Genomic DNA, 27,825 nt, shown 5'->3' with positions numbered 1-27,825 from the left:
CCCACAAGACCGACTTGCAAAGCTGTTGCAACACATCCTATGTTTGGTAGCATGGAGCAGCAATAGCATTGGTACTTATCCCTGGCTGGAACAATAGTCCATATACAGGTTACCTCTTGGAATTTTTTCAGGTTTTCTAGACAGTCTACTGACACCTATTAACATCGGTATGTATAATTATTTTCCTTTCCGTTTTGTATACATTTCCTGGTTCTTATTGAGAGAGTTTGTCTAAAAATCAAAACCTTCAATTGATGCTAATTTTCTTTCTTCTCATAATCTTAATGTTTGATTCAGGCGTAATACTGTAGGGGAAATAAGTTAGTAAACACATCCAGGGATCAAGGGTTTTAAAACTACTTGGTGGAGAGGCTCCTTGAGAGAGGTGTTGTTCCCAAGAACACAATTCATTGACTTCACCAGAGCTTGCTCTCAGTTTGTTTGATGTAAGACCCAGTATGGTAATAAAATAGCTAGGTCACTGTATCTTCTGTTAAGAGTCCATGGTACTCAAAATAGTGGCTAGACTCAAGGCACAAATTGCTTCTTAACAGAAAGGAGGACATGAGTGGACTGGGATGGGAGCTCAGGCAAGGTTCAGTGGGCAGGGAGAAAAGGGAAAAAAGAAAAGGAGAAATGCAAACATTTCTCAATCAATGGTCTGCAGTGTCTCTAAATACTTGGGGGGAAACAGGTATCAAAGCCAAAGGCAACAGAAGAGTACAGAATAGGAAGAGAGAGATTCTCATTCTAATCCCCAGCCTGACAAGCCATTCAAACAAAAACAAGTTATCTAAAAAGAGCATTTTAATAAGCGCCTTTTTCTGCTGTTTGTTTGATGATGTCTGTAACTTTTTAAAAGTATAAAAGCTTAAATGTTTACAATATAAAGAAGCTTAGATTTACCATACACAAGGGTGGAAAAGCCTCTAAGAAAATAAACCCCACAAATTCTGAATGGAGACTCCTACCAAAGAGTTGGGAGGGGAGAGTTTGGAAGTAAAAATTAACTTTATTACACGCTGAATTTTTCTTCATTTCTTGAAGGAAAATTTCAACAAGGAAGTGTCTTAAAACCAGTATTTTTCATACTATTTAAAAATCATAACAAGAATTCTAGGATTGATCCAGCAAAGAAATTACTTGAATCAAGCCTTTTAACACGCCATTTGGCAAAAATCAAAGGTCTCCCGTACAGAAAATAGAAGCTAGAGATGAGAATTAACAATCAGATCTTGGGAGTTAAAGGGTTAAGGAAGGGGAAAAGTATTAATGACTTGTGAGCATAAAACTAGTTCAAAGCTGTCTATTCAATTTGGGTAGAAAATGACAAACCCATTTCAGAAAAACCATAAAATGAGCTATAACTATTATGCTTAATAGAAGCTGTATGTGCCCGTGCTTCAAAATGTTACATGTGATTCACTGATATATATATATATGTATATATATACTGTACAAGATGTGTCCAATTGTCCTGCAGTCATAAAAGTTGTGAATCTAAAGTACAGTGAGGATCAAGCTGTGACTTCGTCTTGATGATCTCCATTAGAAGTTTTCTGCCTTTTCAAAAATTCTTCACCCTCCTAAAGAACAAGCAAAGCACAAGTCAGACAAAGTCAGCAACAGAAAATTCAAAAAAACATAGCACTCCAGTCTTTATGGCACAAAGTGTACTTCTTTGATTTGTTTTCCTCCTTGCAACAATTATTATTTATGTTTAGAGAATTAGCAATTGTATATTTCCAAATGGTGACTGAAAAAAGTTGAGTTAAGTGCCCTTCAAAATATCAGACTTGATTTCTTTTGTTAAATCTTTTACCTCTGTGATCTAATTTTGAATTCTCTCTCATAGCTGCTATACATTGTCTTGTTCATGATTTAAGTGGTTTGATGTTATATCAGGAATACATTCTACAGCTCAAAAAATTTAATTTTGTCACATATTTGCCTTATGATGTGTTTAAATTGTGCCAAGCAGTTACTTGTCAATAACTTTTGTAGGTTGAAGGGTTAGGAGAAAATTTCTCTGATATTGGAATTGTCTTTAAAACTTCGCTAGCTCACCCGTATAGAAAAGAAGGAAATTTGGGAAGGGTTTTCAGTGTAATCATCTTAGATATAGTAAAAAAATATTTTTTGAAGCTTTCATCGTTTTTTAAATTTTGGATTTATGACTTAAATCATGACTTAAGTTGAATGGAGATTGTGAGTTAAGGTGAAAAAATTTACAGGACCTAAAATAAATCTCCCTGATTCTTAACCTGGCTGTTGCATGTAAATTAACAATTTAGACAGCTGTATTTCCAATAGTTTTTGGGAAAGTCTGGTTATTTAATGAATGTATCAAATAACCAGACTTTTAAAAAAACAAGGAGACAAACAGCTTTTTTATTTGTTATTTATGTACTAAGTGACCTTCAAATATGTTAAAATAATCCTCTAAAAGCAGATTTGCCAATTGAAAAAGAAAACATTTATCATTACTAAGGGATTTTTTTTGCTGAAAACAATGATATAGCTATGTAACTGAGGTGATCTAAGCAAAATTTATGACTGTGGTAAGATATGATTAATTATATTAAAAAATAAAGGAAATCAACTCGCTGTCACTCTTTCGTGTTAAGAGCAAAATATTGTCACGAAACGTCACGTTAATGTTTAAGCGTCTCAAATAAAGCCCACAAACTTGACAGATGACTCTTAAAAACGAACATTCCCGTTCTAATAAAATAAAGTTCTATAAGTTCACCCTTTGAAAGTTCGTTATTAACCCTTTTGGCAAACACGCGATCTCCTGAAGTATTTTTTCCTATCACTCGCGCGGAACAGAATTTAGTGTCAAGTTTCTAACTAAAGCGTGGCGACCTTGTAGAAATTCAAAAGCTATTTGTCTGTTGAACTAGAACAGTAGTGACGTAAAAACAATAGACTTCCCATTTAAACAAATAGAATCGCAATGAAGCGTGCATCACATGCCAAAATGGCGTGACAGAGTCATAAAGTGCAATATTCTGACCGGACAATGTCATTTTCGCTACTAACAGAAACCAATCGAGGCGTGGAAAATAGTGAAATACACAACTCGTAAACATTACGTGCAGCGTTTTCGCGTATAGAGCCCGATTTTCTCAGCGAGCGGAAATCATTATCATAATTTAAATTTCCATGTGACAATGACAAACAACACTTTACACGGAATTTTGTCTGAACAATCTTTTGAGCATAAAGCAGCGGTACCAGAAAATCGACTTAGGAGTCCGTAAACAAAAAAAAAACCGATTTTTTTCTTACCTCGACAGTTTCTTGCATAGTTCCTTTCCGTTTCAGGTCTTGTTTGTCCTCTTCCTTTTCGCCATTCTGTTTATCAGCTTCGCTTTCTTCTATGGCAGCTTTCACCGCTTCGGTTTCCCCACGTGTTCCACCGTCAACCGTATGGCCCTCGTTTTCTAAAAACTTCTCACCTTCCTAAAAAGGAAAAATGTACCGTCGATAAGCAAAGTTCAGTACAAATTTAGCGGAAACTCTTACTGATCTCACCGCTGCGGTAACAACCATCGTCCCATCGCGTTTGACAGCTGGTTTATCTCCAGCATTCTCTTCGCAGTTTCCGTTTGCTTCTTCTTCATCTTCCTCGTCGTCGTCTTCGCCGCTTTCCTCTTGATCGCCCTCCTCATCAGTTTCTTTCATAGCCGCAGTCTCTGATCGCGTTTTACCGCGTTCTTCATCTCCAAGGAGATCGCTTCCCTCCTAAAAGTGTAAAACATATTCTCAAAAACAGGCCGTTTCGACTTGTGAGTTTTAAATTAGTGGAAAGGAAGCGAAACCAACCAACTATCGAACTTCATGATCTCACCTGTGCGGTCGCAGCCATAGTCGAAGTTCGTTTCAGTTTGCTAGCAGCGTCCTCTTCGTTTTCTTCAAGTTCTTTTTGCTGTGCTCTTGTTTTTGCATCTTCGTGAACCTTTCCATGCTCTTCTAGAAACTCTTCTCCCTCCTAAAGTAAGAAACAGAAATCATAATTCATCTTATTCCGGAAAACCATACGGTCAAGATTCTCAGAGGTGTTCGCGCGCTTTCGATCTTTCTCCTCACCTTAGCAGTCACAACCATGGTTGAGTCCTTCTTGAGTGCGGGTGCTTCTTCGGCCATCTAGTGGAAATGAACCGTCGAGAAGTTGTAGAAAGAAAGAATAAAGGCACAACTATAGCAACGGACAAAAGCGACAGAAGAAAGAGACAGAAATGAAAGATGCCGCACTAAAAAAAGACTTAGGTACAAAATAAACTCCAAAGCGCGGAAACGCAAAGAGCGCTTCGCATTGGCTACTTACTTGTCAACAGGCACAATGCCAACAGTTCTGATTGGTTGTTCCTCATTTGAAGTGCTTTCACGTGTTTAAAATTGGCTTTCATGGCGTTCTCCGATTTCCTGTCAAGAGCTCAAAACACACCAGACTGATTCAAGAAAATAAACGATCTTTCCCTCGACATTCGCAGACGAATGATAGATAAACCAACTTAAACCAAATATGGGGACATCAATAGATGTATTAAAAAGTACACAAATGATAACGGAGTACTTTGAATTTGAGACCTCTATGCTCAGCACCTGTGCTTGTTTTGTGTTAAACAAAGGCTAAAGGTTTCAGTTTTACAAATAGCAAAAACAAAGTTTCTGTTGTCTACCGATAGGCAGTAATGAATACAGCCATCTGGTAGACAGAGAACGCTAACGTCTGATTGGCGAAAAGAAAGTACAATAACACACGTGTGTAAAACAACTTTGGATGACGTCAAACTTGACCCTTTCAACAAACTCTAAACGGGGCTTAGGATTCATACGTAACAGCCCGATAATACAACACTAGAGAAAGAAAAAATGGTTAAGACTGAAATTAAAGGGCATTGATACAAAATTCTTGAAAAAAAATTAATAAATACAAGCAAAGAACCAGAAAGGAAAAAAACACCCACCCAGGCAAGGATCAGTTTATAGAGGTTCGCTCCAATCTCTTTCGCGAATTCGCCCGTTCCCTCGCCTTACCAGTTCTCCCCCAAATCTTCAAACTCGTTACCTAATCGCGGAACTTAATTCATTTTCTTTCGAAGTCATAATGCATTTTGATCACCATGCAATATCCGGGTAAAGAAGAACTGCACTTTGAACTTTTCCGGAAATCGAAATCAGCCTCAATTTAAAATCAAACATCTTGATGGTTTCGATAAGGCCCTGGGAACAAGTCTTGAATAATAACTGCAACCAACTCAAGGATAATTTACTTATTTAGAAAACCTCAGTGACGTTACCAAAATTTGTTTGTCATTCATCGTTCATGCCATATCGCAGAACTTTATTTGAATATTCCCTTAACAAGAATCAGTAATAAACGCCAAAAAACGATTGAATAAACTAGCTCTAGCTATTCACTTGTGTATCTATGATGTCTAGCATCATTAGTTAGGCTCTTACCGATAGTGCTAGTACTCTTTTTGGCATTATTTGGCTTCGCGAGCATTTTTTTTTTTTACATTTTATCCCAAAAAAACACTGCTACCATTATTTTGGATTTTCGACTGATTATTTGTATAATTTTGTGTTAAAAAGCACAATCGATATCTGCCTTTATTAATGTCGTCCAAAGCCGCATTAGTCAAAGGAGCCGAGGAGGCCTGGGGATAGGTTTGATAGGTCAGCGGTTGCCTTCTGGAAACCCAGTCCATCACACTCGTTCCAAGATGGCGTCATTCACGTTGTCATCGAGGAACAATGGAAGTCAGCCAGCCAAGGCAGAGATAGCTCGAGAACGTGCTCTGCCATCAATCGGTGGAAAAAATAAGACTATGAGAATATTTTATGTTTAAAAAAATCGGAAAAAAGTGAGCATTTTTATGTAACCCACGAGTACTTTTAAAAAAAATTAGCATTATTTTAGCACTTTTTTGGCAAAAAACAAGCACTGCTCTAAGCATTTAATGCTTTTTTACGAGCACTATCGGTAAGAGCCTATCATTAGTCGGTGTGAAATCGACCAAACCCCTATTCATTCCAATACAAATGATGCTAAGAAACTAACTAATGGAGAAAGGGTGGAGTGGGAAATAGAAATTATTCCCTGAAATGTGCGCACGAACGATTTTTATTTCATGAATAATGAATAATAAATCAAAAGGAGGGTCTTTGTTCTGAAAGAGCAGGGAGGAAGAGGCTCACCAGGAACTTTTAAAAAGTAGAAGTAGGGTGTCAGAGAAGTTAGGGGAGAGGGAAGGGTTAGTACTTATCGGATCCTGCAAGTTACCAACTGTCCTCATGGTGTGATACCCACAGGAACCCCGTGCAAATTAGCTGGCATTACAGGCAACGTACACCAGCCACATGAAGTTGCCAAGTAGGCTCGTGGGGAAGGGCAGACAGAAGTGCACAATGATAATTATATATTGCGTAGTTTGCAGTTTTGTGTGCGCTCCAGCAATAAGCGGCGAAGTTGCGAAAGGCTTGAGACGGAAAGTAGTTTAAACTTCTCGGGGAAGGCAGTTGCGCGAGTCAGACAAATCACCCAAAGAAAAATGGAGGTTAGAAATTAATAGCGCACCTCGCGGCGGCGCGAAGAGTCAAGTTCTTCCTCGGCACTCTATTTCGATTGAGGTCTCCGTGCCCGCAAAATTAGGATTTGACGCATAAAATTCTCTCAGTTGTGCGAGGTCAAATTTTTCTGTACTCCCTTTTTCGGTGCCCACTACCAGAGTTACGCGCGGCGCACTTACACTTTTTTTTTTCTTAGTTTTTTTTCACTCGCGCAACGTACTTAGCTGAAAAAGGAAGTGCGGTTCGCAGTCTAATATAAACTCTGCTTTTACCCTCTCTTAGCGCACACAAACTGTAGGGCTTACAGAAAACCACGGGGTGGAGCAGGTTTTTCCCAGTCGCGGTTTCGTTACTCACTTGAAGCACACAAAAACCAAGTAGCACTCACAAAAACACCTGCCATACAGGCTAAAAACAAACAAAAAGAAAAAAGAAATTATATAGAAATAATAATAACGTAAAAATACGAATGAAAGTCCGCATGTACTTCTGGGATTGCGCGGCTGCAGCGCGCCGTTTTAAAATGGCGGTAAACGTATCTAGTCTTCTATATACCGCGGAGTCTTGTACACTGGTGCAAATCGCGTTTATTCTCTCTTATAGTAGTTTCTTTTCGATCGTGATAGTTCAAGAGTTATTTAAAAAGGTGAACTTATATTGCTGAATCGCAGTCATGGCCAGGGACAGGCTGAGGGATCCGTAAAACAGGTAAGGCCGACGCACTGAGTAGCAGGATGTTATGTCCCTACAACTTTTTGAAGTTACAGGGACATGTTCCTCGAAAAAAAACCCCACTATTTTCTGTGACCAGGTCTAAAACTGGGATGGAGATGTGAAACTTGCATCAGATATTATTATTAAATGTATAGACATCTCAGAATGCTTCAAAACTATATGTTTAATGCAGAGTTGATGGTTGGTTTGATTGACACCAGACTACTATTGATTGGCTCGTGGTTACGCTGTATTCTTACACTTTCAACTTAAACCTATTACTTATCATTTCTTTATTTGAACTGATCAGCTCGTAGCTGAAATACAATATAACTACAAGATATGTGGATGGAACACTATACCATCAGACTTGATTTTAAGAGTAAATCAATTGAACCATTTTTCATTTTGTATATTAAGATGCAATCAGAACCGAAACATCTAAACTCCCCCTCAGTCAATTAACTGAATGAGTATTAGTTGCTTATTAAGGTTAAGGGTTAGTGTTAATTATGAATTTTTATTTAAGGGGAGTCTATGATGTGTCCAAGTTCCAAATTTTTGGTATGGAAGTATTCTTATTTAGAGTGTCAATTTCTCCTTAGGAATAAAAAATGATACAAAAGTTAAGTCTGACTGATTTCAAAGGCTCAGATTAAACAAACATACATGTAGTGTTATAGTGCAAACTTAAAAACCCTATGTATACAAGCAGACCGTAACTAACCATTTAAGTTAATTTTTCTCTTCAGAACACTAATCCAATCACATTCAGAAGATGTAGGTAAGAGCATTAAATGAAATACCTCTATAAATTTTTTAGCTATTTTGTCCCAAAATAACTTTTTAAATTTTGAGCTTATTAAGCTATTTAATAAACTCATATCCAAAGCTTTTATTTCTAAAATGGTTGTACTCAAGAAACTATTTTTGAAATAATTAGCTTTGATACTATTATTTCTGAAATGGTCAAACTCAAGTGATTATTCTTGAAATAAATAGCTTTGATGCTTTTATTTCTCAAATGTTCAAACTTAAGTGACTGTTTTCGAAATAAATAGCTTTGATGCAATTATTGATTTCAAATCAACAGTAGCTTTCATAGAAAAGATAATTTTCATTTGATGCCTGGCCTAGAGTCTACAAAATGTGACAAGGGTAGTGTCCTGGAAATAAGACCAACAGCCAATCTCTGGGTAAAAAAAAACAAAAAAGCAAGAAAACTGATGACTCCAGGTATGTAGTTTTTATATGAGCCTTACTTGTCATTTAAACATCACAGTAGCTATTATTATGGCTGAATTGTAGTTTCATTGTTTTTCTAGATATGTGTATACATGCTCTTAAATTGCTCTAAAACTAACCTAGTGCACCAAAGCTGGACACGTAAACCCCTAAAAACCCTTGCATGAGGGAAAAATGGGGACCGTGTACCCCCAACCAGTGCTAAGGTGCAACCTTTGGGGTTTTAAGGCATCTATAAATAGTTAACTTGAAATTAACTCAACAAAGTTCTATCTGCAGTGCAACTTTAAGGAAATGTCAAAACATTTTCTGTAGTAACTGTTGCATATGTACATTCATTTGATGAACAGTAAGCTTTCAGTTATCAGGTACTCTCACAGCTAGGTTTTCGTTTAATCATTTGTTGCCCAAAAAGGGTTCACAACCCTATGCCGTTTTCTATACCTTGAACTTTATAACAAGTTGGATCAATTCAATTTCTTTTCTTCAAAAGTTCAACTTCAATCATTAGTAGTAGGTCTGCCTAGTACATGCCTAGAACACAAAAGTACACATTTACATACTTGTATTGATACATTGAAGGGCAAAATTCAAAAGTAAAATTAATGACCAAATCCAAACATGAATTTGCACAATAAACAATGAATAATGCCAACAAACTGGAATAATAGAAAAGAGATAGATACTTTTAAAAAGAGAGTTGCACATAAGAGATAACTATGCATCTTTTGCTCTCATTTTTGTAGCTCACAAATTTTGATATGAAAGGCGTATGCTTAGAGGAGTAAATTTGTTTTTTGCCATCAGGTTGCTAGCTTGATGTCTTACTTGTTTTTAATGAGATGGTCATGCATTCATTGTGGCATACTCACATTCCCTATGCTTAAAACTGAGGGCTTAATTTTATTACTATTGAATTAATAGATTATTCCCCTTTATATTGTGTCACCATTAGCAGCCTTAATTATTTTTCCTACCTTTACAAAGTCATAACCAGGAGTGTGTTATTATCCATATAGGTTGGTTTCACCAGTTTGAAGCATTTAGATCACCACACAGTTCAGGTACATAATGAAGCTGGTAAGAACTAAACAAATGAAATGCGTTTATGTACAAATTTAAACACATCTCAGGCATAGATTGGATAATTGAGTCTTCATAAATAGTTTTAACCCTTTAACTCCCAGAGGTGATAAAAAGTAACTTCTCCCTATAATAACTAAAAATTATCAAACAAACAGGTCATGAGAATATTCAAACTTATCAGGTCAAAGTTGTGATCTCAATCTGACTCCAAATTCTCTTAACTTATCTACAAGTAGCAGCTAGAGAGGAGAATTAACAATCAGATTTTGGGAGTTAAAGGGTTAACTTATCATCAACTACATTATTGTGACGACCCCCCCCCCAAAAAAAAAAAATAGTTACAGTGAACTGTTTTAAACTTTTTTCTTTGTTGATTGTACTTTACTATGTGAAAGTGTTTTTATGTACTGATAAAAGTAGTTTATTTACCTTAAAATCTTATTTTCATCTGTTGAATTTTTAACTGGGGCAGTTATGGTGTTATGGTATAGTGCTCTTCAAAAGTTGTTGTTTTTGAGTATTACCAACCTTTAGCTTGCTTGTCCAGGGTGTACATGTAGGCTGTAGATTTGTTCTTCTTTTATGGTTGGCCCAGCCAGCAACACAAATTTGATGTAAACCGATGACTTATCCAGGAAATTCTGATTGACCATCCTGCAAACACCATAGCCTCTATAAAAGAACTTAAAAGCACAATGGGTCATTGTACAAAATGCCTTGTTGCAATTCTTGCTTAACTGTTGTACTTCTAGTCTTTAAAATGCCAATTTGATGGGTTTCAATGCTTTTGGCATACACTATAGAGATTTTTTTCCATTTAAGTGCTTTCACTCTCTGTTACCCTGTACAAGACAGTGTTTCATGGGTTTGAATCCCATTAAGAGTTGGACACTTTGCAGAAGCAAGATCCTTTTCTACTTTAAAAAGAACTGTCACTGTCTGTTGCTCAGTGCAAGACAGTGTTTCATGGGTTTGAATCCCATTAAGAGTTAGATAATTTTGCTTAAGCAAGTTTTTTCTGATGATCAAAGAACTTTCATGGTGTGTTGCTCAGTGCAATACAATGTTTCATGGGTTTGAATCCCATTAAGATTTAGGCACTTTTGCTAAAGCAAGTTCCTTTCCTACTGACCAAAAAAACTTTTAGTATCTGTTGCTCAGTGCAAGACAGTGTTGCATGGGTTTGAATCCCATTAAGAGTTAGATACTTCTGCTAAAGTGAATTCATTTTTTTTACTGATGAAAGAACTTTCTGTGAGTGGTGCTCATTGCAAGGCAGTGTTCCATGGGTTTGAATCCCATAGAGATTTAGACACTTTTGCTAAAGTTAGCTCTTTTTCTTCTTTAGAAGAATCATCACTGTTTGTTGCTCAGTGTAAAACAGTGTTTCATGAGTTTGTATCCCATTATGATTAGTTACTTTTGCTGAAGTGAGTTCCTATACTACTAATCAAAGAACTCTTAATGCCTGCTGCTCTGTGCAAGACAGTGTTCCATGAGTTTGAATCCCATTAAGATTTAAATACCTTTGCTAATTAAAGCACTGTGTGCTGCTCAGTGCAAGACAGTATTTTATGGGTTTGAACCCCATTAAGAGTTAGATACTTCTGACCAAGTGATTTCCTTTTCTACTGAAAATATCTATCACAGTCTGTTGCTACATAATTTTGCTTAAGAGGGTTCTTTTTTCTAATGATCAAAGAACTTTCATAGGGTGTCGCTCAATGCAATAAAATGCTTCATGGGTTTGAATCCAATCAGGATTTAGGCACTTTTGCTAAAGCAAGTTCCTTTCCTACTGATCAAAGAAACTTTTACTGTTAATCAGTGCAAGACAGACTGTTGCATGGGTTTGAATCCCATTAAGAGTTAGATACTTCTGACTAAGTGAGCTTTTTTTCTAATGATAAAATAACTTAAGCTGTCTGTTGGTAAGTGCAAGACAGTGTTGCATGGGTTTGAATCCCATTAAGAATTAGATACTTCTGCCTAGACGAGTTCCTTTTCTACTAAGAAGAGAACTAAAGCTGTCTGTTGCTAAGTGCAAGACAGTGTTGCATGGGTTTGAATCCCATTAAGAGTTAGATACTTAATTCTGCTTAGACGAGTACCTTTTCTACTGATCAAAGAACATAAGCTGTCTGTTTTCCAGTGCAAGACAGTGTTGTATGGATTTGAATCCCATTAAGAGTTAGATACTTCTGACTAGGTGAGCTTTTTTTTTTTACTAATAAAAGAACTTAGGCTGTCTGTTGCTAGGTGCAAGACAGTATTGCATGGGTTTGAATCCCATTAAGAGTTAGATACTTAATTCTGCTTAGACAAGTACTTTTTCTACTAATCAAAGAACAAGCTGTCTGTTTTCCAGTGCTAGACAGTGTTGTATGGGTTTGAATCCCATTAAGAGTTAGATACTTCTGACTAAGTGAGCTTTTTTTCTACTAATTATAGAACTTAGGCTGTCTGTTGCTAGGTGCAAGACAGTATTGCATGGGTTTGAATCCCATTAAGAGTAAGATACTTAATTCTGCTTAGACGAGTACCTTTTCTACTGATCAAAGAACATAAGCTGTCTGTTTTCCAGTGCAAGACAGTGTTGTATGGGTTTGAATCCCATTAAGAGTTAGATACTTCTAACTAAGTGAGCTTTTTTTCTACTAATCAAAGAACATAAGCTGTCTGTTTTCCAGTGCAAGACAGTGTTGTATGGGTTTGAATCCCATTAAGAGTTAGATACTTCTGACTAAGTGAGCTTTTTTTTTTAACTAATAAAAGAACTTAGGCTGTCTGTTGCTAGGTGCAAGACAGTATTGCATGGGTTTGAATCCCATTAAGAGTTAGATACTTAATTCTGCCTAGACAAGTACTTTTTCTACTAATTAAAGAACAAAAGCTGTCTGTTTTCCAGTGCTAGGCAGTGTTGTATGGGTTTGAATCCCATTAAGAGTTAGATACTTCTGACTAAGTGAGCTTTTTTCTACTAATAAAAGAACTTAGGCTGTCTGTTGCTAAGTGCAAGACAGTGTTGCATGGGTTTGAATCCCATTAAGAGTTAGATACTTAATTCTGCTTAGACGAGTACCTTTTCTACTGATCAAAGAACAAGCTGTCTGTTTTCCAGTGCAAGACAGTGTTGTCCCATTAAGAGTTAGATACTTCTGACTAGGTGAGCTTTTTTTTTTTTACTAATAAAAGAACTTAGGCTGTCTGTTGCTAGGTGCAAGACAGTGTTGCATGGGTTTGAATCCCATTAAGAGTTAGATACTTAATTCTGCCTAGACAAGTACTTTTTCTACTAATCAAAGAACAAGCTGTCTGTTTTCCAGTGCTAGACAGTGTTGTATGGGTTTGAATCCCATTAAGAGTTAGATACTTCTGACTAAGTGAGCTTTTTTTTCTACTAATTATAGAACTTAGGCTGTCTATTGCTAAGTGCAAGACAGTGTTGCATGGGTTTGAATCCCATTAAGAGTTAGATACTTAATTCTGCTTAGACGAGTACCTTTTCTACTGATCAAGGAACATAAGCTGTCTGTTTTCCAGTGCAAGACAGTGTTGTATGGGTTTGAATCCCATTAAGAGTTAGATATTTCTGACTAAGTGAGCTTTTTTTTTTACTAATAAAAGAACTTAGGCTGTCTGTTGCTAAGTGCAGGACAGTGTTGCATGGGTTTGAATCCCATTAAAGAGTTAGATACTTAATTCTGCTTAGACGAGTACCTTTTCTACTGATCAAGGAACATAAGCTGTCTGTTTTCCAGTGCAAGACAGTGTTGTATGGGTTTGAATCCCATTAAGAGTTAGATACTTCTGACTAAGTGAGCTTTTTTTCTACTAATCAAAGAACATAAGCTGTCTGTTTTCCAGTGCAAGACAGTGTTGTATGGGTTTGAATCCCATTAAGAGTTAGATACTTCTGATTAAGTGAGCTTTTTTTTTTACTAAAAAAAGAACTTGGGCTGTCTGTTGCTAGGTGCAAGACAGTATTGCATGGGTTTGAATCCCATCAAGAGTTAGATACTTTATTCTGCCTAGACAAGTACTTTTTCTACTTATTAAAGAACACAAGCTGTCTGTTTTCCAGTGCTAGACAGTGTTGTATGGGTTTGAATCCCATTAAGAGTTAGATACTTCTGACTAAGTGAGCTTTTTTTCTAATGATAAAATAACTTAAGCTGTCTGTTGGTAAGTGCAAGACAGTGTTGCATGGGTTTGAATCCCATTAAGAGTTAGATACTTCTGACTAGGTGAGCTTTTTTTTTTTTACTAATAAAAGAACTTAGGCTGTCTGTTTTCCAGTGCTAGACAGTGTTGTATGGGTTTGAATCCCATTAAGAATTAGATACTTCTGCCTAGAAGAGTTCCTTTTCTACTAAGAAGAGAACTAAAGCTGTCTGTTGCTAAGTGCAAGACAGTGTTGCATGGGTTTGAATCCCATTAAGAGTAAGATACTTAATTCTGCTTAGACAAGTACCTCTCTACTGATCAAGGAACATAAGCTGTCTGTTTTCCAGTGCAAGACAGTGTTGTATGGGTTTGAATCCCATTAAGAGTTAGATACTTCTGACTAAGTGAGCTTTTTTTTTTAACTAATAAGAGAACTTAGGCTGTCTGTTGCTAGGTGCAAGACAGTATTGCATGGGTTTGAATCCCATTAAGAGTTAGATACTTAATTCTGCCTAGACAAGTACTTTTTCTACTAATTAAAGAACATAAGCTGTCTGTTTTCCAGTGCTAGACAGTGTTGTATGGGTTTGAATCCCATTAAGAGTTAGATACTTCTGACTAATTGAGCTTTTTTCTACTAATAAAAGAACTTAGGCTGTCTGTTGCTAAGTGCAAGACAGTGTTGCATGGGTTTGAATCCCATTAAGAGTTAGATAATTAATTCTGCTTAGACGAGTACCTTTTCTACTGATCAAAGAACATAAGCTGTCTGTTTTCCAGTGCAAGACAGTGTTGTATGGGTTTGAATGCCATTAAGAGTTAGATACTTCTGACTAAGTGAGCTTTTTTTCTACTAATAAAAGAACTTAAGCTGTCTGTTGCCAAGTGCAAGACAGTGTTTTTCATGGGTTTGAATCCCATTAGAGTCAGATACTTCTGACTAAGTGAGCCCCTTTTCTATTGATAAAAGAACACAAGCTGTCTGTTTTCCAGTGCTAGACAGTGTTGTATGGGTTTGAATCCCATTAAGAGTTAGATACTTCTGACTAAGTGAGCTTTTTTTACTAATAAAAGAACTTAAGCTGTCTGTTGCCAAGTGCAAGACAGTGTTTTTCATGGGTTTGAATCCCATTAGAGTCAGATACTTGTGACTAAGTGAGCTTCTTTTCTACTGATAAAAGAACACAAGCTGTCTGTTTTCCAGTGCTAGACAGTGTTGTATGGGTTTGAATCCCATTAAGAGTTAGATACTTCTGACTCAGTGAGCTTTTGTCTAATGATAAAGAATTTAAACTGTGTGTTGTCAAGTGCAAGACAGTGTTGTATGGGTTTGAATCCCATTAAGAGTCAGATACTTGTGACTAAGTGAGCTCCTTTTCTACTGATAAAAGAACACAAGCTGTCTGTTTTCCAGTGCTAGACAGTGTTGTATGGGTTTGAATCCCATTAAGAGTTAGATACTTCTGACTCAGTGAGCTTTTGTCTAATGATAAAAGAACTTAAACTGTGTGTTGTCAAGTGCAAGACAGTGTTGTATGGGTTTGAATCCCATTAAGAGTCAGATACTTGTGACTAGGTGAGCTCTTTTTCTACTGATAAAAGAACATAAGCTGTCTGTTTTCCAGTGCAAGACAGTGTTGTATGGGTTTGAATCCCATTTAAGAGTTAGATAATTCTGCCTAAGAGAGTTCCTTTTCCACTGATCAAAGAACTTTCACTGTGTGCTGTTCAGTGCAAGACAGTGTTTTAAGAGTTAGATACCTCTGACTAAGTAAGTCCTTTTTCTACTGATAAAAGAACTCCCACTGTCTGTTTTCCACTGCAAGACAGTTTTTTGATGGATGTGAATTCCATTGAGATTTAAAAACAAGCCTTTAACCTTCCCAGTAGCTGCAGGAATGCCACAAAAGTGGCATAATTTGTGGATAAGTGTGCTCCTGAAAAATGTTTCCGTTAGATTTGAGTAACTTAAAAATAACAACTGAAAAGTAAACTGTATTAGTATGTTTATGTCCTGAAAAATAAACCAGTTGTTAGTAATTTTTTTTCTTGCTATGGGAAAATGACTCACACACAGGGTTTTTTTTGTTTTATTGTTTTCAGACAACTTTTACATGATGAACCTATGTCTAGATCTCCTGAAATTAAAATGTTGGTTGATTTGCAAATGTTTAGTGCAGGATGCAGAATATCAGCTAAAAGAATAAAAAGTCCTGAAAAAGAAAGCTGTTAGTAGTTTAGTTTTAAAAATTGCTCAGACACCGCTGTTTATAGTTTTTATTGTTTCCAAATTCTTTTACATTGTAGGACCTATGTTTATCTTATCCTGAAAAAAATAGATTGTTAGTAGATTTGTTTTGCATGGTTTGCATAATTAGCTGAAAGGTAAAATTTGTGCTGAAAATAGAATGGTGTTAGTAGTTTTTAGTGTATCTGTACAAAAATGGACACAGACACAGGCTTTTGTTTCTTTTATTATTTTAATAATGTTACATCATTTCTATATTAAGTTAGTGTCTGGTTGGGATGCGCATTCCTAAGCGAAAAAATTTTCACCTGAAGAAACCTCAAGTGTTCTTGTGTCAGTAAATGTCGACACCCCGAAGGAACACTCAGGGTGTCCCAGAGTGGATCACGAGCAGCCTGCTAACAATAATTACTGTCGCTACCAGGCTTCTGTAATGCAATTATAACTGAAATTGAATGCCAATCATATTTAATACCGAAAGCCGAAATGATGATGGCAGCGAGTTTCGAAAGTGCTGAAAAGCCGGAGGAATATAATTAAAGTGTCTACGTACCTGCTGACCTTACCTTCTCCGTGATAGCTGCCTTAGTGATCTTTGTGTTCAGTGGAGACTGAATATTATTTACAATAATTTGGTTGACAGCAAGTTTGCTGTTATGTCAAGAAAATTGGCCTAAAGTATGTGTTAAAAGCTGAAAGTTCAATATTTTTTTAACTTCAAAGCTATGTCCTCTCCACTGATCCATCCTCATGATTGATTTGTGATGCTTGGTGATGAGTTGATTTCTCTACAAATTTTGGCTGACATGATAATTGTTTTGTGTTGTAAACTTGAAGCAAAACAATAGCCTAAAAATTTGTCAGACAGCTTTCAAGCTATCACAATGTTCTTTACAATTGGCTTAATTTTTTTGTGACCTAAACTGTGGTGTGTGTATCCCCCTATATTCCACTAAATGAAGCCTCGACTGGCGGCCTCAACTGGAGCTAAACCATTAAACAGGATAGAAGTAGCAAATGGGCATACTTCCCCTACCGATTGGCTTAAAATCTCCAGTTACTTACAGCAAGTAAATGTCTGGTTGAACCTTTAGGCCAAAATGGTTTTGCCGTAATAAATTTTATGGCATAATTTGGACGAAAGAGTCTCACTGGATGCCAGTCGTTTGTATGGCTGTTATCCAGTGAAACTTTACATGAAAAATAGGTTTTTTAGAGCGCAACTACGCAGGAGATTTTGCACTGAAGAAGCTTGTGCTGTCCACAGCAGAGCCATTGTAGTTCCATGTTCGAGGTAAATGAAGATCTTTAGTCTCGAAATTGATGCGGATGTGAGGGCCGAAAACCTAAGCCGAAACCTATCCGAACCTAAACCGAGAATCTATGCCGAACTTAAGCCGAAAATACCTGAAAAGGAACCCAAAGGAGAAACCTAAAGGGAGGACCCATCCAACCCAAGGGGACCCAACTAACTAACCTAACTACATTAGATTAAGCCGAATGCGAAGTCCATGGACTTCAGGCCGAAATTTGATATAAGGTTCATCCAGAGCTTTAACTAATAAACCTTCCATTCCAACCCAAAATGAATGAGCTAACCAGTTTGTGTTTGTCTTCCATCAGTATCTTCTTTCCCAGTTGAACATCTGTGAGTAAATCCTAAGATGTGACGTAAATTGAAGAGAAGTGAAGAGAAACCTTAGGTCTCATCTTCCAACAATCCAATTTTTTAACATCTTAAAATGTCCCCATCAGAGTCAAACTGGTACACTTTTGCTTGAGTGGTGGGGTGGCTGGATCAGGTAGCATTCCACAGGGAGAGGGTAACACTGAAACGAAAACAAAACTGAATGAATGATTTATTGATTTTTGATAGAGTTAATGTGTAGGTATTATATGAATTAATTCAAGCATGAATGAAAGATGGCGGGAAGGAAGGAGAAATAAAGGAATTGATGAATGAATGAATTTTATTTGGTCTGAATGGATGGAAATATCAGTTAATGGATAATAAATGAAAAAAAACTTGTGAAAAAGCATCTTTGTTACAAAATTCTGTTCCTAAGCAAGTACCATCTGTTGAAAATAGTAAAAAGTAAAATTACAGCTATACATAGAGTACACACGAGACCAGAGCACAACCTCAACTAGAACAATAGATATCTTAACTGTGTAACGCAGGTCTTTTAGTGAGTTTTTTGATGGTAATTTTAACCTGCGCAAGTTGATTAACGAGGAATTGATTCACCGTGAATGCGTTCATCTCCCAAATATGTAAACCAAAAGAATGGAGAAAACCGGGTAAAGTTTCAGCACAGCCCCATACTATTGTGAAACAAATCTGTTTTCCCAATGGCAATGTATTGTTTTTGTCACTGTTTTCTCTATTCAAGAACTGAATGCACAATATAGGATAGGGCTGTGCGGAAATTTTATCGTAAACCGGTAGTCGAAAGGAACGACAGAAATGAATATTCTGAGTGAGCGGTCCGCCGATTTGTACGCCTTTACAGTTTGATGGTTAATTTCAAAAAAGATTATTTTCATTCTTTTCAATGAATTTTTTGTAGTTAAACTGTAGGAGTACTTTCAAACAGTTGTGATTTAATTTAGTGGCAGCAAAATTCGACCGAATTATCAGTTTTTAGTGACAACGAGGCACTCAAAAAAAATTAAGAAGCAATAGCATGGAAAACAAACTTATAAGTGGCCAGTGCACGTTTCAAATTGTTGCCCACCAAGTATGCTTTGTTGCTTAAAAACCTGAAGTTGAAGCCGAATACATAACTTTCACTTTAGCATGAATGGAAAAAGAACGCAAAAACGACTATTTTGTCGTTAATTTACCTAGTTTGACACAACGAATTTTTTTTACAATGAAATAATTCAATTTACCAAGTGAAATAAAACAGAAGACACTTCGCAAACCTAGAGCTCGTGTTTTTCGCGCCTATCGCCTTTCACGACTGGAGGTGTTCTGGAGAAGCTTTCCCTTTTGAGTGAATTATTTTGTAAATTATTCTCAAGTCTGAAGCATTCACCTTACATAGCTGACAATTCCACTGTGATATGTGAAACGTGTAACAAAGGATAATTATTTACCTCTTTCTATTTCCATTGCAGCGTGTTTGTCATCTTCCGCGGCTGCAACATTCACATTTGACGAGTGCAAGGAAGCCAAGAAGTTAGGAATTGTTTTGGGTAAGTTCTGTAACGAAAAAGGAAATTATAATCAGTCGTCACTAAATATGAGCTTACCTTTGTTTCACAGAATGTCTTGACCAAACTTTAACTAGCGAAAAACGTGGATTTTTTTTTTAGAGCGAACAGAGCTACGATTTTCTCCGTGGAACACGTGCATGTTTGAAATTAGAAATAAAACCGTATTTAAAAATATTAACTCACCAGTTTTCCTAATCCTTCTTTCCAGTTCGTAATTTTTCGTGGGGTTTTACCACCGTATTAGCCTTGAAGAATACAATATAGCTTCTTCTTTTGGAAGATTAAAACAGTCTTCCGTCTTCCACGTGTTGTTGTCGGAATGGAAAAGTTTGAAAAGCGCGCCTTGTCTTGTTTCAAGCCCACGTGTTCTAACACTCGTCGCTGATTGGCTTATTTTGTGTCAGCCATCTAACGTCATAGGTTGTCACTTTGGTAAAAAATTCTTTCAAATATTATTTATGTGGCAGCCCTTTTCAGACCCCTTTTACTTCCGGCCAAGGAAACAAGGAGCTCTTTTTTCAAAAACCGAGATCAATTGCTGGGTAAAGTTACCATTAATCTGCAACTCCCTTGGATTTTCATGTTGCCACAAGGACTAATGAAACCTGCGTTAAGATCCCACTACGTTCCTTTGTACAGTATTATATTTATCGAGTGATAGTGCATCGCATCGCCTTGCATTACGCTACATTGAGTTGTATCAAATTGTCCTTTTTTGCGTTTTTTCATCTTTTCATTAAGTATATGCTGATGTAATTTACCTATGGTATTGAGCGTCAAAAGAAACAAAAATTTACTACATTTTAAGAAACCTGCAAAACATCTAGTCAGAACGCTATCCGCTTTTACCACCAGTAACCTGATAGGAAATTCTACTCTTGTTGAGCTCAAGGGCACATAACATCGAAAAAGAAGACGACGAATTAAAGTGTCTCCCAAACCCCTTAGCAACGCCCATTTAGGTGTCATGTCATGCCAGAGGCCGCGATTGAAGTTCCAAAAAAATGGGAGAAACTGTTTTGCCCTCGCTGAGATTAATATGCGTGCTGATCCGTCACTCGGATTTGTCGACCCGTAGCACACCCAGAACACACCGGAACCTCTGTCAGTTGGGTCCTTTTGAGTCCCTAATCTTTCAACGTAGATGGGTCGGGACATCTTTATGATAGCATATCGGACAATTTCAGCCTTCAGTATATCCAGACTAACAACAACTTTTCATATTCAGACTCCAAGGATGTTCAAAATAATAGTGACGTCACTGTCCCTCAGCAGGGAACGAAAAACTGGATAGGGCACGAGGTTGACCACTACTACTGCTGCTGCAACTGCAACACGAGTCTTCAGGACTGAGTTTACCAACGATCGAGAAATGGAAATTTCTCTGATATCGCAAATATGTAAATTTTGCACTGCACTGACTAATTTATTGAGGCCACGCCCAGTTTACGTTATTTTAACTTCTAAAGTTCCTGAGGAACCTTTCAACGCGTACATCGAGGTATCCCCTTGTTCTCCTTGTCAGCAGCATAGGAAACATGTAGAGAACAGTATGGAGAATATGCATACTGATGTTAGGGTGTAAAGGGTTTAACTCTTAGTATTTGACTTCAACTCTCCCTTCCACCGTCCACACATTTCAAGATATTTTTTGCTATGTCTTCTCGTTAGCCCTTCGTCAGAATATCGCTCTGACGAAGGGCTTACGCTCGAACGTCAGCTTTTTACTCTTTGCGGTGGCCAATTTACGTGTTCAACTCAGTTGTTAACACTAAATTACCTGCTATACTCTCCCACCGACGCAGCACCACAGTTTCTCTAGAAACTTACTCCCTTTATTCATTTGTCGTTTAATAAAAGTAGTCGAGTTTGTGGGATTATAGTGTTTTTGTCGGTTAGATTATAGCGTAACAACTGCACTATCTAGCGGATAGCGTTATCCATCCTTAAACAACCGGGGTCAGTAAGATTGAAGGAAGCACATGAACAGAGGAGCTTTAGGCCCCCTTTTTCAACCAGCATATATTGAATTGAAGCCCAACATTTTTTTCTTTTTGTTAATTTTGAACATAATTTCCATTGAGCATAATTTGGTGCGTCTGAAAAGCGGCAAAGTGACACCTGACAGGCTTATGACATATTTCCTTTACAAAGGGCGCACAGTCAATTGTTATTGTTCTACTATGTAATAATTGTTATACATGTTACTCAACAGGTGCAACTTTGTTTATAAGTATTTTCAGGCCGATCGTTTGAGTATTGTAACCTTTCCGAGTTTCAGTTTTACAGAAAGAATAGGAGGCTTCTGCAATTAAGTAAACTTTATTAAATTAATATTTTCGCACGCTAAGAGATCATAAAATTCAAAGTTAAATACACATCTTATGACTTCTAAAATTTACGCGTCTTCTATCTTCATCTGGGAGGATTTCATAACCAAATAGACGTTTCTTGGGGGACCTGCAAGAAACCAATTGATAAAGTAAGGAGAACAGGCAGTGTTCTCAAAAACTTTCCTACTAGCCAGCCTAGAAAAAAAAGCATGCTTTGTCTACGGAAATTAGCCGGCGAGAACACCATCCGCTAGTATTTCTGCAGAACACTGAACAAATGGATGATATCGTAATGAATCAAAAACCGGAAACTGTAGAATTATGCCAGTCTCAAGTCTTCCTTTTTCATAGCAAAAAAAAACCCAGCGAAAGAAACTGGTTTGAAAACAGAGTGAAATGAAGCAAACCATACCTCGAACACGAGAAGTGTTACGTATAGACGGCATTGATGCTAAAAGTTTCTTCATTTTTGTCTTCTGAGTCGTTAATGAAGATGAGAATTTCAGATTTTCCTGGGAACTGTTGTGGTGTGAAGCGAAGACCGATACTGTGCGATTCTCCGCTACCAATCTGGCAGATTCAAACACACAACGTATGGCGAAATTGGTTACACGAAACAAAATTATTCAGCAAGAAAATTATAAAATAATCAGACGATAGCCCCCCCCCCCCTCCCACAAAGAAAAAAAGAAAAAAAAAATGAAATGTCTTATCACAATTGACAAAAATATAAATGACAAAATAAGTTATGCGAATTTGAAAACACGACAAACATATTTTTATTACTTTTTTTAGCCCCACCCCTTTCTTGAAAGTTCCTGGGCTAAAACCCGTAGTGCCTGCTCGCTTTTTCGTTTTTTTCCCTAGCTTCTTGTCAATTTTGTGAGACAAATTGCTTTTCTTTACCCAGGCAAATAGCAAAATAGCATTTGACAGAAGGTAAACAGTGATTTTCCTTACTTCAGGTTAGTTAGGAACCCTGTGCACCTGCACTCGTTGTAATTTTACCTGAATGATGCTCTCCTTAAACTGTAGCATGTCAGGCCTGTTAGTCTTCAGATGGAACGTCTTCTTGGTAGGATAAGGATTGGTGAATGATACGCGCTGATAGGAAAAAAACAAAACATCATTGAGTCAAGTACCTGGTTATGCTGTTCCCGCGTGCCAGCCCTCTCATCCCCCGGCTAAAATGCAGTTATACCCCCCCCCCCTTAAAAAACAGAGACACTTTTGTGTACGTATATCCGTTCTTCACAAAATAGTCGGAACGCGAAACTTTCTTAGCCCTTACTGTAACAAGCCTATTGAAGACTCTTTAGCCTCTTAATGACTTTGATTGGTTTTCAGTGTTATGTAACAGCACCCTTCCACGTTTTTATTCCAGCTTAGCTGGGTGAATAATCAGTGGTAAAACTTTAGAAAAACAAACGAATCATTTTGTTAAATATCGATTTTACAAGATTTTCCAGGGAAGACTACAAACATACCACTAAATTATACATATATGTTCACTCAGGCGAAGGGCTAACGCTCGAAACGTAACCTTTTGAAACTCTTTAACGGTGGCCGATTTACATTTACAACTCAGTTGATAAAACCAATTTGATTATCATGTAATAGCACCAAATTTTCTATAGGAACTCCCCTTTTATATTCATGCTGAGGATAATACTACATATAATAATCTCCGTGACCGACGATTTCCCGCAGAGAAACAGTCTACCGTCAAATAAACCGGGAAACATTTTGCATTCGTTTGGTTTGTCGGGAATTGCCAACGCGCCGTCCGTTTTAGCGACCGTATCATGTCTACGTAAACCTTCCGATCGGCTACGATGAAAAAAAAATCGACGCTTAACCGAGAAAACAATGTAAAAACCTACCTTGTTCGAACCCTTTCCACCGCCAACTTGTATCTGGAGTTCAAACGATTTAGAAATAACGGGCATTTGACAAGAGGCACACACAAGCCAAGTTCTCACAAGTTGATGAAATTCCACATCTGATACGTGTAGTAAAGGAAAACAATTTTACACTCAAAACATATGCCTGTTATCTGAAGCTTGTTCGGCTTTGGAAAGCTGATCTCCTTTCATTTTGCTAACAAACCATAACTTCTGTCCCTATTTCAGTGAGACTCGTGAAAACAACCTGTAACTTCAAGCCCATGTTGACTGCCATTTGCGCACGAAAAATTCTCGCTCTTCAGCATTTACCACATAAAATTCGATTTGCAGTCTTCTTCACATAGTCACACGTACCTTACTACTTGATTGTCATATATTTATGGTGAGGAAGATAAAATCTGAGTGATCTATGACGCTATTAAAGCTTTCATTTTACCCCAAATAAGTTAGCTTTCAGCTAATAAGTTGTTGTTTTTGTAGCAAAGGATACCAACCACGTTAACGTACATATAGCGCATGGTCCCAGATGTGTGGGGTCGTAGTGTTAGATGGACTTCGTGAACAGCATTCGCCATTAACATGATTGGGTCGGTGGGCTTGACCTGTAGTGAAGCAAGTCTGTCAGTATGAGCAAATGTATACACACTAGGACGGCGAGCCTGAGAAACGCGAGGCTTGGCGCTTGCACGTTTTTATTAAAGAAGATGTACTCTGTATTTCATCACAAAGAAAAAGTCATCAGCTAGAAGTGTTAGGATGCGTCTAGAGAGGTACAGAAAGGTTCAAATTATTCATAGGGATGATTTCCACTATTACCTTCCACAAGTATTTAAGCTTTCACTACTTAAAAATACCGATGCAATATCCAGAAAACAGGTCACAGGAATAGACAAAACTGTCAGCAATAAAAGGTTTCTACATGATGTAAAGTTAGATTCACTTGACTCATTTACAAGGGAGCGTATAGCAGGCAGAGGGGTGAATAAGGAATCAGATCTTGGAACTTACCTGTAATTCTTCGGGGTGAGATGAAAAACACTGAACAAGACGACTGGACTGAGTTCCACGTAAAATCACAGACAGGCGACTGCTCTGACCTTGGACAGCAGACAAGTCGATTCTACGACAGTTTGCACGAAAAAGACCAGTTACAGAGACGAGTAAACGTCTTGCAGCGATTCAGGTGAACCACATTAAAACATGAATTTCCAGTACCTTTTTTCTTTTTTTTCCTCAAAGTTAAGGTAATTTTACATTTGACTAAGTTTAGATTTTTCTTTTCTTTCTTTGTGGTGGGCCTTGAATGTAAACTTTTCGGAGTACAAGTAAAGTATTTCCTACCTTTGTAATGAATGAACATAGAACTGCCATGTTTGACAAGGTTCGGCGAGGAAAGGATCTCTGAAATCAAAATACACGGACTGAAGATTAAAAGAGCATCAAAGCGCAATGGAGTGTCGAAAGATGTGTATTGTTTTGGCCTTTCTACCCCGAAGTACGCTTTGAGATTCGCTAAAAACACTCGCGCCACCTTTGTAACCAATCAGAGACAACAGTTAAACCAACAGTGACTTGCCCATTCTTTTTTTCCAAACTCAAAGCCATTGACGTGAATTTACTCTGATTCATCATTGGTTCATTACGACACAGATTTATCTCTGTTCTCATCTCGGTTTTGGTTTACGAACTTCAATCGACAAGCGCTTTGCATGCGTTACCTCTGATAAGCGAAATTGAGTACAATCGTCCAATATCCATAAGAACTTACATGTACAAGAGAACGAAAAACCTCTTTAGAGAAGGAGAGGGTCCACATGCGATCTTGAGGAAAACATCCTGAGGTTCACCTGACGGCTTGAGAGTTAATCATAAAATCCACACATTATTTCCATATCAGAATGATGTTATAAAACGCTCAGATGAAACGGGTGAAGATTTATGCTGAGGTACCGTTATGAACTACCTCAGTAAGCCTTCAGTAGAGGTCATCTTTGGCAAATTCTCGGCAGCAAACAAACTTTCCTGGGTTTGTAGTCTCGCATGCAGTATGTCTCACTACTTAGTCACTGTGAGCTGAGCCGTAACTTGTATAGCTAATTTTACGCGGCAGCCATTATAATTTTTTCGAGTGAAGAGTCTATTTTATCAGCGGTTCTAAGAAAAAGCTAAAACTCAGTGTTATTTCACTCGTGATAAGTAAGATCTTACCATCTTTCTAGCTTCACAAACAGCATTCACATCACTGCAGCGTACATGTACTTGAGGTTGCGTGTTGTCGTCCATTACTGGCGCGCCTAGGAAAAACAAATCAACACTATTCAATTAAGGTGAAAGATAAAATTCTTAAACGCTACTTGTGCATCCAACAGCATCACCAAATTTTTTTAACCTTAAAGTAATGTTTACTCTTCAGTTGCGTAGAAGCAATTTCGTCTAGCTGGGTAGGCTAAAAAACCTACAGATTTTAAGTGAGACGAATAGGGTGAGGTGGGGAAAGTTTCGTCGTGTGTTTTTTTACCTGGTAATGATCGCCAGGGAGGTAGTCTGATGGTCTTTTTCAAGAACGACTGCTCTGCGTGGTAGAACCTGAACGTTCTGTCTATCACATGGGGTCGAGGTTCAACTTGAAGATTAAGAATAGCTATTGGACGCTCATCCGTGTTTCTGAATGCCACCTTAAGGAGAGACGCAAAGCTGAATTACAATTTATTGCTAATGCTGAGGACTAAAGTGAAAGCTAAAAGTAAGTTTACTCCCTTAAAGTATCGGTCGCATGTTTTCCCCACTTAAAGCAAAATTGATTTTAGAGCGGAAGTCCTCACCATCATGTATTTTCCTTTGTAGGCACATGATACATTTTCCAACGTTATCTACACGTATTTTCGCCCTTGTCATATGGGATATTTTTCACCCTTGTCACCGCAAGCACTCGCTCTAACGATGGGCTATCGTTTTGAAACATCAGCTTTAGAATCTCTTCACGGAAGCCAATTCACATTATCAACTCAGATGATAACACCAAATTATACCTTCATAACAGGCTCCGTAAGCAATACCGCTTTATATACGACACGGCAAAAGTCACTTTGACATAATAATCTATTAGTGAAGACCAATGCCAAAGAACTAAGGAAAACCGACAGATATAAAGGAAGCTGGAAAGGATTAACCTTGATAGCTATTGAATAAATATGGGTTTTTGTTACCTTAATCTGACGTGGTTTTAGACTATTTTCCTCCGATATGCTGGTCTTTAGATAGGTTTGAGCCTGCTGTTTTAGCGGGTGTGATGGGCCCTACGAAGAAAGAAAATCTCATTTGTATTCTGAGGCATAAAATTTCTTAAGTCATCTTTACTCCAACAGGTGATTGGCTTCATCTGGCCCCGCGGGCGGGCCGCAGAAAACATTTCAGGGGAAAAAGATACGTAAGACATGTACATACCTGTTCAGGAACACTTTGATCTGCTCTAAAGGTCTGGAACTTGAACGGGATATGTACAGTTTCCCTGGGTCTGAGGAACACTTGTGGGTAAGGGCTGGTAGAGGCGGTGTCAAACATGTTCTCCTCCAAAGCTGTGGAACAAACGTGAATCAAAATATTCAAACTTTTAACTAAGTTGCCACGAGCACAGGGCACAGAAAAATCTGAGTCTACAAAGGAAATCAAACCATTAACAGTTAGATACTTTAATACATGATCAATTGGGTGGAAAGGCGAGAAAGTCTGGTACAGGGTTAATCTGTGATCCATACGCTGCATACTTTTGGGATAAGCAATACCTCAAGAGAACGTGTTTGAAATCTCTCTTTAAACAAAAACCGAGCTCAAGAACAAGAATTCCTCTTTCCTCATCTTTAAACATAAAACTTAAAGTGTGAAGAACGAGCCAAAGTAAATCCCCAAACAGATTTACAGGGCTCAATGATAAAAACGTCCCTCACCTGAACGCGTCTCTGTTTTTCTCTTAAAGTGTCTCCACTCTCTTGTGTCTGTTACCACACTACAAGAATAATAAACGAAATATTACGAAATATTTCTTTAAACGAGAAATGGAAGGAGATCAAGTTTAATTTCGCATCGAGCAAAGGACTTTAGGCTTTTACTATTATTTAGAAGCGGCTGGCCAGCACGGACTAAAACTAAATCCTCTCAGCAAAGTTTTGAGTACAATCCAGGAACTTTGTTCTCAAAATAACTGAAGGCCCCATCCTTTCTTGAAGTTCTGATATTATATTTAATCAAATTTATTTTTCAGACGATGAGAAAAACTGGGCACGGACAAAGCAACCTGCTACGTACGTAGCTGTACTACTGA

General features: G+C 37.6%; 3 protein-coding genes and 2 long non-coding RNA genes across 12 annotated transcripts in view; 1 reads left to right on the top strand and 4 right to left on the bottom strand.

Moving 5' to 3' along the window:
- Positions 1 to 789: 789 nt before the first annotated feature.
- On the bottom strand, positions 790 to 4,265 carry LOC136283543 (cilia- and flagella-associated protein 251-like). Its single transcript, XM_066172550.1, has 5 exons — positions 4,096 to 4,265; positions 3,857 to 3,997; positions 3,541 to 3,750; positions 3,295 to 3,468; positions 790 to 1,586 (listed from the first exon to the last, which is right to left on the bottom strand). Exons 1-5 carry the CDS (start codon positions 4,150 to 4,152, stop codon positions 1,518 to 1,520), a joined length of 651 nt encoding a protein of 216 aa, XP_066028647.1. The 5' UTR covers positions 4,153 to 4,265; the 3' UTR covers positions 790 to 1,517.
- Positions 4,266 to 7,094: 2,829 nt separating this feature from the next.
- On the top strand, positions 7,095 to 21,640 carry LOC131798866 (uncharacterized). 8 transcript variants are annotated; one of them, XM_066171662.1, is made up of 7 exons: positions 7,095 to 7,293; positions 7,829 to 7,863; positions 8,052 to 8,083; positions 8,437 to 8,535; positions 9,564 to 9,608; positions 19,169 to 19,246; positions 20,496 to 21,640. In XM_066171662.1, the coding sequence occupies exons 4-7, from the start codon at positions 8,526 to 8,528 to the stop codon at positions 20,618 to 20,620; spliced, it is 258 nt and encodes an 85-aa protein (XP_066027759.1). In that variant the 5' UTR covers positions 7,095 to 7,293; positions 7,829 to 7,863; positions 8,052 to 8,083; positions 8,437 to 8,525; the 3' UTR covers positions 20,621 to 21,640. The 8 variants fall into 8 exon arrangements, 6 of the variants coding, with proteins under 6 accessions (XP_066027759.1, XP_066027758.1, XP_066027757.1 ...); XR_010718634.1 differs by lacking the exon at positions 7,829 to 7,863 and having other exon boundaries at positions 9,564 to 9,624; XM_066171661.1 differs by lacking the exon at positions 7,829 to 7,863 and having other exon boundaries at positions 8,052 to 8,079.
- LOC136283213 (uncharacterized) lies at positions 8,580 to 10,284 on the bottom strand. The gene is made up of 3 exons (XR_010718636.1): positions 10,159 to 10,284; positions 9,522 to 9,631; positions 8,580 to 9,078 (listed from the first exon to the last, which is right to left on the bottom strand). It is a non-coding gene; the product is annotated as an uncharacterized lncRNA (long non-coding RNA).
- Positions 17,757 to 19,570, bottom strand: LOC136283214 (uncharacterized). Its single transcript, XR_010718637.1, has 3 exons — positions 19,451 to 19,570; positions 19,148 to 19,253; positions 17,757 to 17,874 (listed from the first exon to the last, which is right to left on the bottom strand). It is a non-coding gene; the product is annotated as an uncharacterized lncRNA (long non-coding RNA).
- Positions 21,571 to 27,825, bottom strand: part of LOC131798906 (nephrocystin-4) — a 27,953-nt gene continuing 21,698 nt past the window's right edge. The window contains exons 27-39 of the mRNA XM_059116571.2: positions 27,452 to 27,510; positions 26,952 to 27,082; positions 26,714 to 26,803; positions 26,026 to 26,182; positions 25,716 to 25,801; positions 25,276 to 25,361; positions 24,849 to 24,908; positions 24,516 to 24,627; positions 23,998 to 24,109; positions 23,484 to 23,602; positions 22,609 to 22,704; positions 22,013 to 22,170; positions 21,571 to 21,727 (exon numbers count right to left, since the gene is read on the bottom strand). Coding sequence (XP_058972554.2) covers positions 22,030 to 22,170; positions 22,609 to 22,704; positions 23,484 to 23,602; positions 23,998 to 24,109; positions 24,516 to 24,627; positions 24,849 to 24,908; positions 25,276 to 25,361; positions 25,716 to 25,801; positions 26,026 to 26,182; positions 26,714 to 26,803; positions 26,952 to 27,082; positions 27,452 to 27,510 — 1,249 coding nt within the window. The 3' untranslated portion in view covers positions 21,571 to 21,727; positions 22,013 to 22,029. The remainder of the gene's footprint in view (positions 21,728 to 22,012; positions 22,171 to 22,608; positions 22,705 to 23,483; positions 23,603 to 23,997; positions 24,110 to 24,515; positions 24,628 to 24,848; positions 24,909 to 25,275; positions 25,362 to 25,715; positions 25,802 to 26,025; positions 26,183 to 26,713; positions 26,804 to 26,951; positions 27,083 to 27,451; positions 27,511 to 27,825) is intronic.

Source organism: Pocillopora verrucosa, chromosome 9, assembly GCF_036669915.1.
Source record: "Pocillopora verrucosa isolate sample1 chromosome 9, ASM3666991v2, whole genome shotgun sequence".
In the NCBI taxonomy this organism is placed as follows: domain Eukaryota; kingdom Metazoa; phylum Cnidaria; class Anthozoa; order Scleractinia; family Pocilloporidae; genus Pocillopora; species Pocillopora verrucosa.
Note: the sequence above shows the minus strand (reverse complement) of the source record. Positions and strands in the feature narration are given on the sequence as shown.

What these genes read in the sequence shown, in the direction of transcription:
- LOC136283543 (XM_066172550.1), bottom strand. Translation starts at nt 4,152, where the DNA reads ATGGCCGAAGAAGCACCCGCACTCAAGAAGGACTCAACCATGGTTGTG. An exon ending in CTATGGCTGCGACCGCACAG is followed by an intron (nt 3,751 to 3,856) that starts GTGAGATCATGA and finishes TTACACTTTTAG; the next exon opens with GAGGGAAGCGATCTCCTTGG. An exon ending in CGATGGTTGTTACCGCAGCG is followed by an intron (nt 3,469 to 3,540) that starts GTGAGATCAGTA and finishes TTTCCTTTTTAG; the next exon opens with GAAGGTGAGAAGTTTTTAGA.
- LOC131798866 (XM_059116528.2), top strand. Translation starts at nt 8,424, where the DNA reads ATGCCTGGCCTAGAGTCTACAAAATGTGACAAGGGTAGTGTCCTGGAA. An exon ending in AAGAAAACTGATGACTCCAG is followed by an intron (nt 8,536 to 9,563) that starts GTATGTAGTTTT and finishes TTATCCATATAG; the next exon opens with GTTGGTTTCACCAGTTTGAA. An exon ending in TAGATCACCACACAGTTCAG is followed by an intron (nt 9,609 to 19,168) that starts GTACATAATGAA and finishes TTTCCATTGCAG; the next exon opens with CGTGTTTGTCATCTTCCGCG.